At 37.7% G+C, this 14,591-nt stretch overlaps 1 protein-coding gene across 4 annotated transcripts in view; it reads left to right on the forward strand.

Moving 5' to 3' along the window:
• Nucleotides 1-13,515, forward strand: part of LOC102305239 (CMP-N-acetylneuraminate-beta-galactosamide-alpha-2,3-sialyltransferase 1) — a 112,826-nt gene extending 99,311 nt beyond the window's left edge. For all 4 annotated transcript variants that reach the window (XM_042228661.1, XM_005942576.3, XM_005942577.2 and 1 more), the window contains 3 exons: nt 2,707-2,752; nt 7,147-7,266; nt 9,873-13,515. In XM_042228661.1, coding sequence (XP_042084595.1) covers nt 2,707-2,752; nt 7,147-7,266; nt 9,873-10,046 — 340 coding nt within the window. In that variant the 3' untranslated portion in view covers nt 10,047-13,515. The remainder of the gene's footprint in view (nt 1-2,706; nt 2,753-7,146; nt 7,267-9,872) is intronic.
• The last annotated feature ends 1,076 nt before the right edge of the window (nt 13,516-14,591 follow it).

Genomic DNA, 14,591 nt, shown 5'->3' on the forward strand with positions numbered 1-14,591 from the left:
TCACATATACTAATGTGCCACAAACAGGACTTTAATATCACCAACCATTCCCATTTTATTACGGTGTATCCATATAAATGGCCCACCCTGTAGAACAAAGAGCCACCGACTCTTGTCTTTGTTATTTAAAGTAAAAATCATGTCATGTATCACAAGCATACACAATATACAAGGATTGATATGCTGGCTACACCATGAATCGTCACTCATATGGCAAACATATCAGGCACAGCTTGACCTTTCCAGCATGCCTGCTACACAACACATCCCATCTACTCCCACTGTGTTCTGCCTGCTGACTGTATGACAGCATACTGTGGCAGTGCCAGCATGTAAGCATAGCCATGAGGTCAAATGGAGTTTAATTCTCAATAGTTACACAGAGTTCAGTTAGTCTATTTTTATTGTGTAACTAGACAATAAAAATGTTTTTCCACACAGGTTTCATGTAGCATAGATCATCCGAGAAGCTTCTTCAGTTCTAAGGTCAAATGGTGGGGACCTTAGAACTGAAGAAGCTTCTCGGATGAGAGGCGAAACGTCTTCAAGCAACTTAAAGAAGTCCAGACGCTTTTCTTTGCAATCTCCTTTGACTACGATGACCTGGATGACTGAGAACCTTCACAGACATTCTCTTTTATTCCGAGTTGGATGTGATTTGCTTCATTTACCATCTCATTTGTCACTGGAATCAGCTCAAACATTTTCACTAGCATGGAAATGTAAAAGCCCCAAATGCATAATCAGGCATACTTCATGTGCAGCATTCCCAGATTCATTTACATCCTTCAAATACCAGATTGTCACAGCAATCAGACTTGCTCAATATTGCTGTTTGTCACATAGCCAAACAAGGATAATCACTCACTTTGAAATTTTCCAGTAAATTTCACCTTCAGTTGTTTCACCCCCAGTGAACCATAATCATTAGCTTGATTACTGGACATCCAGGAAAAAAAATGAAGTCACAGCCAATTAATGCTACTGCCAATAACTCAATCACGCCAGCATGTTAGATGGTGCAAGTAGCCAAACAAATGTTGCCCATAAATATGCAGTTGTCTTCCAACTCTGCCAAAGCAATCATTCTGCATCATTAAATTTCACTTTGCTGAGAGTAATGTCAGCATTAACCCAACAGCCAATAGATCTTAAGTGGGAGATATGAGTTATTATCAGTTATTTATATTGTTTTACATTTTCTAAGCTTGTTAAATTAAATGGGGCTTTGAAAATCTGCTGGGTCCATGAAAAACTGTTTTTTAAGGCTTGAAAAGTTGATTCCCACCTTCATAGTGGTCGCAGCAGATGGCTGGCCATTTTGCACTAGATGAATAAAATTTAATTAAATTGAATTTGCTTTGCGTATGTGAATCTTAAATAGGATCTGTGAGACTCTCCTTTCTCTCACAATAGAGTCCTGTCTTTCACTTTAGTGACTATATTGTTGTAGGACAGCCATGTCTCCTAATGCACGTTTATGGAGGCTGCAGGTCTGTCCGCAACTAAAATATTTAGGAATTTTCAGACAAATATCAAATGGATGCATATTTATTTCCCACAGGCTCCTCTTGACTGGGTCTTTGCCCCCACTGTGCCCACTTGAATTCCTGGAAACACTTTTCTCTGTACCATCTTCTTTCTTTAAATGAGACACACTTAGGGTTTTTCTGACAGCTAGGATGGGTGACTAAACATGTAAGCACAATTACTTTGCAAAGGCCAAGAGTTTGTGTTATCCTATTCGAAAAGAATGTATGTTATTCCTATTTTTTTTTTACCATTTAATAAGTTTAACAAATTTCTACTATGTTCAAGTAGAGGAAACCTCTATTAACAATTGAGTGTAAACATTTTTTCTTTCTTCACTTTGCTGCACTGCACACACACCTCTATTTAAAAATCATGTGTTGTCACTAACAGCTCTGATGTGAGGAACGATGCAAAAAAAAAGAGGCTGACGGTGCGCATTAGTCACTGTAATGACTTCAAACTCTGTTCATGAGGTTTTAATTACTTTGCCTGATACAGGTGAGGAGGGACACTGGGCATTCATTTTTATACATCATCAGTGGCATTTCATTACAAACATGTAACCTGCCAGATGGTGTTCAGCAGAACATTTCAGGGGATGCTTTAGAGCTGGGGTATCAAACTCATTTTAGATTATGGGCCCCATACAGCCCACTTTGATCTCAAGTCCCTTTTCTGTCAGTATAGAGAAGTTTATTTGTACATTTAATCCTGAAGATGAATATTTTCTTAATATAAGGAAAATACATGCAAAAGTATGTTTCTGTAATACATGATTTGGGCTTAAATTATTAGAAGTGAATGTGTAAAATTACAGAAGGAGTTCTGGTAACTCCAGACTGTCCTGTAAGTATAAAACTGAAAGTTTATATTTTTTAACAAATTTTGTTTCAACGATTGTAAAAACTCTGTTTATCTATTATTTACTCACTTTGTTATAGTAGGACTGCTATGGTCATGAGAGCAGTCTTTATTAGTAAGAAGAGATTTAAAATTTATGAAAATAAAGTTAGAAATCCAAAATTTATGCCATCCTTCACATTCTCCAAAGCACTCCGGCTAGCTGGGTTGGAGTCTTTGTTGGGCCAATTCTGGCCCCAGGGCCTTATGTTTGACAACCCTGCTTTAGACAATTCAATGGTCTAAACTCCTATAATTTTTCTTGTCTTACAGCACATATTTACCTGTGATGTCCAGGATAAAGGCAAACAAAGACAAGGTGAGTTATGACTTTATTACAGCATCAGTAGGCGCCGTTGTTTCAAGAGGAAAATGGGTAAATGACTTTTAAAGAGGGTTCACTGTTGGAGATTCACTTAAAAACAAACCGCTCACCTGGATAGTGTTTTAATAGAAACAGCTGCACTGAAGCCAACTGAGTTATTCTTATGCATCAGTGTGATATAAAAGGAAAAACAGAAGAGCAATTCTCCCTCAGCCAAGTGAGAATCTCAATGACGACGTGATCAGACTGCCAGTAAGAACATGCTTGAAGGCCAGATGAGTCATCCTTCACCAAGTTCTCAACAAGTAGATGAGTGCATGGGTGAACATGTAAGAGTAACGCATTAAGAAAATTTCCACGCATTAAACAACATAGTTCCAAAACCAATAATTTATTTGGAACATACAACAGCACAGGAGAGCCTGTGGAGTGGTTATGAACCCTCCCGCTAATGGAGCAAGGCTTGCGAGCTTGTCGAGAGCTGCACTCTGATAGTTTCCACTTCAAGCATACCACATCAATTTGGCCGTCTATTAAAGACGCAGAATTTTCCATGTTCACATGTTCAACCCTTACACCAGCTTCCCAGCATTCACCTCTAGGCTCCTGGGGAATTTTTACTCATCTCTCCCAAATTTGTATCTGTATCATATTTGCAGGGGCTGATGAGCTCTGAGACTTGATGCCAAACTCATAACTGTATTCAGCTGTTGTAATGAATAAGTCATTCCAGATGTGAAATGTCTGCCCGAAATATAATGAATGTAGGCTACAGCAGCGGCCCTTATTTCCCTTCACGCCGGTGATCAGTCATCAGTCACTCTGTAGCGTGTTGAGGTTTGCGTTGTAATTTCAGTCCCTCTTGCAATGCAAGTGTTACTTTCAGCTCTTGTTTGTGACCTCCTTGTTCAAAGGAGAGTGATTTTGTCATTTTTTAACTCCTTTATATATATTTTTAACCATTTGTGAGACAACATGTTGAATTTCTTGGCATTAGCAACAGTAATGCCAAGTGTATCACATTTGATACATGAGTTTTTGAGGCCTCTGCGTCATCATTGTGATTGTTTTTAACCATAACTTTAATTCCCTTATATGTTTTTGTTGATTTAAGATAAACTAACTGTGAGCAGTAAATTGCACAGAAATGCCAGATGTAGCAAAAATTCTACAAACTAAAACTTATAAATGCAAATTTATTTGAATTTTCTGGCAGTTGTTTCATGGTTCAGGCTTTAAAGGTTTTAGAAAATGATCAGGACGATTAGAATGCATAAATATTTTATAATAAAAGTACTGACATTGAAATGTTTGTGCCATATTTTAGTATGACTTGAACTGTGTATAAAGTAAAGGTGCAATCGGTTATGTTTTTTGTTCACTTCACAAAATTAGACTGCCGTTGTGAGAACCCCAGCAGGGTTAGAGTCACTGCAAATCCATACAAAGTTTTGAGTGAGTACTTGAATTTTTATGAAATGCACTGAATCATTTCTATCCTGATGTGAACGTGTCACAGACCCTGGGTTTTTGGCATTTACTGTTTGATTTCCTATATTTAGTGTTCTGAGTCTTTGGGTTTCATTTTCTATTTAACAATATTTTCCTTGTAGCCTCAGTTTTATATTTATGTTTTCTTACCTTTAGTTTTCTGATCTAGTCTTCTTTGATCATAGTTATGTTGTATAAATCACTTCCTTAGGTTTCAGGTTTTCTGCCTCCCTGATGTTTCCCCGTAATTTGTTGTCAAATCTCCATCCCTGTGCCAGATGTTTCTTATTATACCTCCTGTTTTGTTTGGTAGTCTTTTGCTCCTGGTGCCTTATATTTCCGTCCGTCTGTGCCTTATTCCGTCTGTCCAGCCAACTGCTCCCTTTTCACCTGATTAGGCCTTTGTGTTTTTAATAGCTTCAGTTGCCCTTTGTGTTTGTCGCAATGTCTGTTTATCTCACTGTTGTTTGTTTTTATGTGTTTGACTGTCATGTATTCTGTTTCTCTGAATTTTTGGACAGTTTTCCACCATTAAAGGTGAGCCTTTAGTTAAACCTGCCTGCCTGTAGAGTTTCTGCCTGCTTGTAAAGCTTTTGGGTCCAAAGTCCTTCAAACTATAACAGAATGGCTCCAATGATGACAGTGCACTCATCCACTGGTCAGAAAGGGTCATGGAGTGGTTTATTGTGTATGAAAATTATGTGAATCACATGCGGTGGTCTTCACTGCAATCATAGCAGAAGTTCAGTGCTTTGAGGTAATTGCACACTTCTTAAATAATCGTCACATTTAAAAGATTCAGCCCATCAAACAAATTACAATATTATTCAACTATAGCTTGTCAAAAAATAGAATGCAGTTTTTCACCCTCAGCTGTGAAAGGCTGATGGGTTATTGCCATTACATGATCGGCTGCCTTGGCATCAGAGTTTTTAAATGCAAAAACGAGCGAATGAGGTGAGGTAGGATTTTGAAATTGAAACCATAGGTGCATCTTCTTAAAATTTAGGACGAGTTTGAATCTCAGTGACATAAACTTAAAGGATAAGGTCAGAGGTCAAGTTTTCTGAAAATCTTGTGAATGCGATAACTCAACATTTTTAATGATGATTTTATTTATTAGGGGGAAAAAATATCCAAACCTACCTGGAAGATGTAATTTCACAAGGTAAATGTCACAAGTCAAAATCCAGGCTTCATTACTTCCAGATATGTTAAATCAAGAAATAATTTAAGTCTGATAAAGTAAACTAGGCTAAAAGATCTAAAAACTAACTATGACATGATATAAAGAAGCAGGTGAGAAACAAAGTCATGGAAAGAGTTAAAAGGTCATTTCTCATTGCTTAGGACTCCAGTGAACCACAAATGAGAAAACCTGGTGGAACGCTGGCGAACCTTAACAGGAGTGGCCAGCCTACGAAAATTACTCCAACATTACATTAATGACTAATCCAGATGTCCACAAAAGAACCCAGAAAAAAACATCTAAAGAACTGAGATTTCCAAGGTGAGAATCACTTCTGAGAAAAAAACAACACAAAGGCTCATCTCACATTTCCAAAAAAAAAACATCTTAATGAACTTTTGGAGAAATATTCTGTGGACTGACAAGACAAAAGTTGACCTTTTTGAGAAGTTTGAGTTCTGTTACATCTGGATTGAAAATAATAGCATTTAATAAAAAGGAGATCATATCAACAGTCAAACATGGTGTTGATCGTGTGATGGTCTGAGGCTGTTTGCTGCTTCAAGACCTGGACAGCTTTCCAAATTGATGGATTCATGAATTCTGCTCTCCAGAAAAATCCTGACGGAGATTGTCCACCCTTCAGTTTGAGGTCTGAAGCTCATGGGCTTGATTATGCAGCAGGACAATGATCTGAAGAACACAAGCAAGTCATCTGCATGGCTCAAAAAACAAAAAACAAAATGAAGATTTAGGAGTGGCCTAGTCAAAGTCCAGACTTAAATCTGATTCAGATGATTAATTAAGACCTTATACAGGCCGCTCATGCACGAAAACTCTTTAGTATGACTGAATAAAGACTAATCTAAAAGGAAGAGTGCGACAAAAGACTGAAAAGACTCCTCGCAAACACTTCATTGTGGTTCTTGCTGCCAAGGGTGCCACAAGCATTATTTAGTTTTAGGGGTCAAGTACTTTCACACCAGGCCATTAATAAATGAAAATCATCATTTAAAAAATGCTGTTTGGTTTTACTCTGTTATCTTTATCTAATACTAAAATTGTTTAATGATCTGAAATATTTAAAGTTGCAAATATGCACAGCACTGTATTAGAGGATCAGTGGCAATAAAAAAATATTTTAATGCAGTCAAGACAATTTCTAACAACTACAGCCACACGAGTGTAGCGTGGACCGAGTGTAGCATCACGCTAACAGGTCATGCCAGTTCTTTAAAAATATCTTTATAAAATCAAATAGAAGACACAAGTCCTGTTTTCAACTTGAAGTCAACGCTCTTTAATCACACAGATGATAGCAGGGTGTTTTTCAGTGGCTACTGACGTCAATTGATTCCATAATATTCAAGAGAAAAACATTTTGTGTGTTGTGTGATCAAGGTGAAGTGGAGAGTGTATCTTATTTTCTTTTACACTTTACAAAGCATGATGTGGTAAGAGGGTTTATTTTCCTAGAAAGGGCACACAAAGCACATTCTGGGCACATCTTGGCTTTATTTTGTTGTCTCTAAGTTTATACCATTATCCACTTTTCTGAAGTGTACCATAAAGAATTCGATTTGGGGCCCAGCACAATCTGCTCTAGACCGAATACCTAAAAAGCAGTCTGCACTGGTGACTTACATTTCTTCATTTCCTGATTTTGATAAATGACAAAGGAGTAGAAATTCTTCTCACTCTTTTTCAGGTGTTGATTTACAGTCCAACATTTTTCAAATACGTCTACGAATCGTGGCTTGACAGTCATGGACGATATCCTTCGACCGGTTTCCTCAGTTTGCTGCTCGCTGTCCACATATGTGATGAGGTAAGGAGAACTACTCTAATAGGTAACATATGTGACTGCTCAGTCATTCCTGCCAACACCTCCATTTTTCATAAGTTTCTCCCATATTTCCCTGCCAATTCCTTATTTATTGTTTTTCCTTGGATAGTCCTCTAATTTGTGTGACCCTCAAACTTCATTATGAATAATTGTCATCCTGGTATCCATATTTTTGTGTGTTTATCTGATGTGTTCTAAGATGTCAGATTGTTTTAGAAATACAGTCCAAACACTGCAGATAATTTCAGCCTGCAGTGATGTCATACTCAATTACATCAAGGTAAAATGATAGAATTGTGACCTGGCAAAGATTGAGGAACAGACACAGATAAAATATCCGCACATATCAAGAAATTGAGTATTTAATAAACCTAAAGTGAGATATTTCAGACCTTCTTTGTTTTCATTTTGATCATTATGGCTTACAGGTAATGGAAATCAAAAATAAAATATTATTAGAATATATTATTTTGAGTTTAAGTAAATTAGTATTCAAGTATTAGAAACATCATGGATCTCCTGGTTTAGTTCAATACACACAATCACAATCGTGGGGAAGACTGCTGACTTGACAGCTGTCCAGATGACTATCATCAACACCCCACAGAAAGAGTGCAAACCACAGAAGGTCATTGCTGAAAAGCCTGGCTGTTTTCAAAGTGCTATATCAGGGCACATCAATGGAAAGTTGGAGATTTATGTTCAGTAGTCCAATGTCCTCTTTTCAGTGGAGGACACTGGACTTAAGATGAGGACATTCAGCATTTCATTTGAAAGTCTGTCTGTCTCAAAGTCTGGAGTAAGAATGGAGAGGCACAGAATCTGAAAAGAATCCAAGCTTTATGGAGATGCCAATTTAATTTTCCAGCTGGACTTAGCACCTCCTCACACAGCCAGTACTGCTACAAAACGGTTTACTGTCAAGGTTGTTTTAGTGTGCTTGACTGATGAGCCAGCTTGCCTAACTTGAACCCCATAGAAAATTTATGACATATTGACAAGAGAAAGATGAGAAACTCCAGACCAAAAAAAAAAAAAGACCAATGGAAGAGCACTATAAAAGCAACCTGGGCTAATTCCTCGCCAGTGCCACAAGCTGAGTGCCTCCATGCCAATGTGCTTTGATGTAGTAATTAAGAACTAAGTATACCCATAGAGAGTGTAGAAGAGAAACAGCTACCATAGATCAATTTAAAGCCTCGAGATAAACGTTTCTACTATCACTGGTAATCTGGCATATTTCCAGTGTGCCAACGCACTTTTGGGCCAATCGACTGGTCTGAAGAGCCACCGCACACTGGCCGTACAATCACTGATAGCATCCCATTCGTTCCTTTCCATTACTGACACTGGATTGCACATTCAAATCTCTTAATGCGAGATTTGAATGTGCCCTCATAAAAAACGTTCAGTGTGGAAGAACAAAACAATAAAAAGAATGAAGTTTTTTATTCAATATGACCCAAAATGAGTGACTGAGGACATAAACGCTGAAGTCTTTTTTTAACCATTGCTATCACTATCTGGTAGCGTTCAGAAGTGCTTCTGCAAAGATGTTGACTAAACTTCCAATGTCAATATCGCCTTAATGAAATATTGTTCAAATTAAAGAAACACTTTCCTCCAGTTGCTGTAGTTGTTTCACTTGTAGAGACACATTTCTTGAAACATTTCACCCTTTTCTCATAACTCTAAAAACAAAACCCAATTCTCAAACTACATTCGCAAAACCGTTGACTCTTCTGGAAAAATCTAAAAACCCATCCAAACAGTTTTATCTGTGTCAGAACCACACAATGTTCTGCTCATGCATACAGAGAGTAAAAATAAGAACAAAACTGAGCTTTCAGTACACCCTACATGAAACAATGAAAAGCACAGTGTTCAGGGGATGTATCCCAGGCCTTTAAACCTCATATTGATGTCTTAGAAGTCTACAAAAAATATGAAGCAAAAGCAAAAATGGACAATGGCTGAGATATGTCTCCCTTCTTTAAAAAAAAAAAAGAGAAATTATAGGTTGTGTTTAAATTCAGTTGCTCACCTGAAATTACTTTTCTTGACCTGGCTCCACCTCTTCTCCTCAGATTGTTTCCATTGCTTGTTGAATTGATCAGGCTTGTATTGGTTAAATGGCATCATTCGTGACAACAGCGAACTATTTTGTGTAGACAATGAGCTAGAACCAAATTTTCATCAAAATGAGCCATCATCTGATCTAGCCAAATTGAATTCAGTTTCTGTGTAACAGGCTGTGGGATGAGTGCATCCAGACCATCTACAAATTACAACAATTTCTCTTTTTAAATAAAAAAAAATAGGTAGTAGAAACAAAATTGTTTTCTAGTGTCACCAAAATCTCATCACATATCACTGGCCTCATGTGGTGATACTGCACAGTGTATTTCTGTAAAAAATCAATTTCAAAGTTTGCAAAATGCTTCCACAACTGGACTTGTGAAGCAAAGATCGCTCTGTTGATGATTAAAAAAAGGCATTTGGAGAACTTTGGAGATACTGCAAAGTATGTTATTATGCACTAAGAGCATCTGTGGTTGTTTCACTGTGATTAACCTTGTCTCTTACAGGTCAGTGTGTTTGGATTCGGTGCAGACCAGTATGGAAACTGGCACCACTACTGGGAGGAGAACCATTTGGCCGGAGCTTTCCGACACACAGGAGTCCACGATGGAGATTACGAATATAATGTCACCCTGCTGCTGGCAGACAAGCACAAAATCCGAATGTTTAAAGGCAGATGATACCGAGCCCATATGTGCAGCTGGATGACCACCAAATGAACCTCAGCAGCCTTTTAATGTTCATTACCCACCAAAAGAAGAATTTTGTTTTCGTTTTATTTCTTTATTTTACAGATTCCAAAGACATTTTCACTATTCTGCTCAGCCCAGTTTCCTGTCATTTACTGAAGTGGCTGTTTAACAAATGTCACTTCTATTGTCACACCAGGAGACGAGGACAGGCCATTCATAAGACAAAATCAGCACTGCCATGGGAGACTGAGCAGATAATAGTAGAAGGGAGACGAAGATGTATGTTAATAAGCATGTTATTATAAAAAGCTGAAGTTCTACTACATAGTATGTGTATAATCCATGTGTCGCTTTTCTATATACGGTAATGATGTCCAGCACTGTGGCCACCAAAAGCTTTGTATGCTAATGATCAGACCAAGTGCCGTAATTACCGTTAATGTCATTCAATTGCCTCTGTTTTTGTCAGACCCACCAATTTTTTAATGTGCAACCTGCACTAAAAAGCTATTTATTAACTTGCTTTCCTGATTACAGCTGTAAAATAAAGTTTAATGACACTAAAGGGGTGCTTAAAATTGAACCCAAAATCTAGCCCCAAGAAATTATTTTACTACATTGGGACATTTACAGAAAACCCCCAGGACTACAGCCACATCTATGGGAAATACTTAAGTGTTCAGTCCAAATGTCAAACACTTTGTCATCCCTACATACTAAGTTTTGCAGTATAGTTTAAAAAATAACCATATTGTCAATGCTAGAGCAAAAATTAAGTCTCTATCAAAAAGAGTCTAAAAATGACTATGCACTTTGTTTTGCGACTAATAAGCTTCAATAGTGCTATGTATTTCAAGCCAAATGTTAGCTGTCTAACCTGCTAAGCTATGATGGAGAACATGTTAAACATTCCTTGTGCTAATAATGCTAGCATTATCATAAAGAGCATTTTAGCATGCTAGTATTGAGCCCAAGTTCGCCTGTGTCTCACAGAGCTGCTGGTATATGCAGTGTTTTAATTTTCCCACACTTAATCTTATTTTCTCCTTATTTTGTTGAAGATTTGTGGGCTGTAGTGTTTTTTGTGACACAAGTATGTATCTCCTAGCAAGTCAGAATTAGCACGGTGACACAAAAAAAAATTAATAAGCTAGTTCCTTAGTTGTCACTCTCTGTGCTCGCTGTGCACTGAGGGTACAAATAAGACTTAGCTTTTTAATCTTATTCTTCTTATTTTGTTGGATATTTCTTGACTGTGATGGTTGAGAAGTAGACACACAAATCTGAGCTAGCACGCTGGTACTCATGGGCTACATTACAGTATCCACCTCCTCTATCATTGGCTTTTTCAGATATGTCTCAGTCACATAGAGAACAATAGAATGACCACCTCCTTGTGACTAGGAAAAATCAGTCATTGTTTGTACTGACTTTTTTCACATTGGCGACTTATTTCAAATAGTTGGGACCAACAACTGGTTGCTTAAAGGTTAAGTGTCTAACAGTCAACAACTTGTAATTCAACAGCTTGCCACCAAAATTATATTCTCATTATGTCTTTATATATAAGCAAAGTTGCTGAGCGCCAATGTCATCTTGGAGTTAAATGACCGTAATGCAGCAACTATATTATTTGTGGAGGGATTTCTGAATTTTAAATCCATGGTTCTGGTTGGCAGTAGCAGTTAATGTAAATTTCTGTTTAAAATGAATTTCTGTGGATACAGACAGCAATGAATTTGTATTTTTCACCAGTTTAACACAGTTGATCACCATATTAACAAAATCTGACCGCATTTAAACGCTAACTTAACCCCATTCAATTGCAAACTGATAGCAGCAACTAACTCCATCTTATTGCTGTTGCATTGCCATCCTTGAAGTCAGCAAGGATGAGAGTAGTCCCAGACCCAGTCTTTGTTTTCAAAGCAACTTCTTCAAAGGACACCAGTTCAGTCATTTTCATTTTCTCTAGTTGTAGTATCGAATTTTCTACCCACAGTTTAAGTGTTACATACCCAGTGTGTATTAGGAGAGATGACTGTAATGAAAAATCTCTTGAAATTTTCATGAATTATATGAATTATTTCCATCTCTTTGACAGAGGGCTGGCCTGAGCTACATATTCAGAGCACAGACATTACATTAGACAGGATGCAGCGTGTGCTTCAGCTGCTTTCACTAAAAATACCATAATGTGGCACCTTCCTGCGGCTTTATGTGGCGGTGTGGGCGTGTTAATATGTAAAATGTAACCAAGGTGAAACAGAAAATAATGTTTTATTGCTCTTATTTGTTCCCGTGATCACTTCTCTCTCTCTCACCACTAACCACTGTGGCTCTCTCTCGCTCTCTTGTTGAGCTGAGGTGAAGGGGGTCAGCTTTTGATGTTTCTCACAATTTCAGCACATTCTACATTTGAAATTGTAGAATACCAACACCAACTTAGTTTCTGTTCTAGACAGAAAGAAAGTTTGGTGCTTGGAATTTGTTTCTTTTATTAAATCTGCTGGGCCAAAAGGACTCTACTGGAGACCTGCAGCTACCTGTGGATTAAGAGTTGTGTTATAGCAAAGCAATCAATGAGATTGTGCCATTGGGTGTGATGGAAAAATGATAGAAAGGTTTTCAGTGTTTGCAGCGTAACACAAACAGCGGGTTCTTTGTCATCGATCATTAACACCTGACATACGAACCAGCCTATACAGGGGTGCCTTATCATTGAAATCAGTGATGTAGTATACATTTTTTGATGTATTATGTGACACAGTTTGTAAATGAAAAGTATGTGTAAAGTGCCTTACAGTTAAAGTGTACTGTATTGTTGTGTAAATCTGACACTCATATGCTTGGTACACACAGTATAGCTGTCTCATTTATTGTCAGTAAGATGCCAACATGTTTTGCACTTTTTGATGAGGTGTTGCTCTGTTTTGTCCAGACTTTATTAGCTTGCTGATCACACTGAACTCTCACCTTCTTATTTTTACTCACAGACGTCTGACCTGAAATGTTGTGCTTGTTCAGATGATGCAGGAGTTAGGCTTAGCTGCAGTAACAGGCTATGATTTGCTCTGTGTGCCTTGTAACAGATTAGAGACATTTGTCTGGCCGGTGTCTTTTCTTCATTCCCGCACACACAGAGACAAACCACAATTTGTTTTTTCCTGTCACCATGAATTCATTCAGCTGCCACAGAAAACAACAGTGGTGTGAATGTGTCATACAGGGAGCAGGGAATACTGCCACCTAGTGGACAAAAACGTGGGTCAGCATTAACGTGTTTTGATTTGGTATTATATGATTCAGTATGAACTGGCACTTTTCAAACTGTATTCATTGTTTATCGTTTAAATAAACTAAGTAGTGCAGTTGTTTCAGTCTTCACACACACACTAGCTGTGAAGATGGATGTATGTAAGACTAAGACACAAAATAAAGGCTCCAATGAAAAGAATGGGTGACTTCATTTAGTTTTACAGAAAACTGTTAAACACACGGTCTGACACAAATTAGGCTGGAAAATTCCTACAACAGCTCAGCTGGTTTCTTATATCTGTTCAAGCTTTTTTGTTTCCTTTGTATTCGTTTTTTTACTGATATCTTGTTGGAATTTGTTAGTGATTTATATCAAAGAAAGTTCAGTCATTTAGTGTAAGCCTAACTCAAACACAGTGAACAAAACATTTTAGGGTTTTTTTTAGAAATCACATACACCCTGTCCTCAAGGCTCAAAAAAAGAGGAGCAACATTTCTCTTGAGTGATATAGGTTATAAAACAAAAAATGGTCCTCTCCAGATGATGCCTTTTCAGGGAAGGTCTTGCTTAACCCAGAAGATATTCAACAGCACGGCCATTCCAGCAGCGTAGCTTTGTGGTTTAAAAAAAAGAAGACCATGTGCAAAACTGGTGTGACTGCAGCCCAGGCCAGTCACCCACAGAAAGCTACAGAAAACAGGCTCATGATTTTCTGAACCTTTACAGAGTATCAGCGGTGATGCGACACAGTGACACACATGCTTCAGACAAAAGTATTCAACCCTTCAATATTAAAAAAAGATCAGTTTTGCTGTTCTACATATTTGCTAGATTTGTTAATTAGAGTTAACATTAAAAAGTTTAAAATGTAAAAACAACCTGTGTCATGTGACTGACATTGACATGTGTCTTCTGTCTTCATCTTTCCATTGCTCCTTTTGAGGGTCCCATAACATCCTCCTCTGTCACACCAACCCTCTGCATGGCCTTCCTCTTTTCCTTCTGCCTGGCAGCTCCATTGCTACATCTTCAACACCCTTTATCCAATTCCACTTCCCTCCTGTGCACATGTCCAAAGCATCTCAGCCTTGCCTCTCTGATTTTGTCTAGTGGAGATGTCATTTTACAAGATTCTTGTCAACACACTCATGGCAAGGCATGCTATATTAGCAAGAGCATGTGATACATATAAATCTATCTATCTATCTATCTATCTATCTATCTATCTATCTATCTATCTATCTATCTATCTATCTATCTATCTATCTATCTAT

The sequence above is a fragment of the Haplochromis burtoni genome, unplaced genomic scaffold (genome assembly GCF_018398535.1).
Source record: "Haplochromis burtoni strain Fernald_Lab_line unplaced genomic scaffold, NCSU_Asbu1 Contig_340, whole genome shotgun sequence".
Lineage (NCBI taxonomy): Eukaryota > Metazoa > Chordata > Actinopteri > Cichliformes > Cichlidae > Haplochromis > Haplochromis burtoni.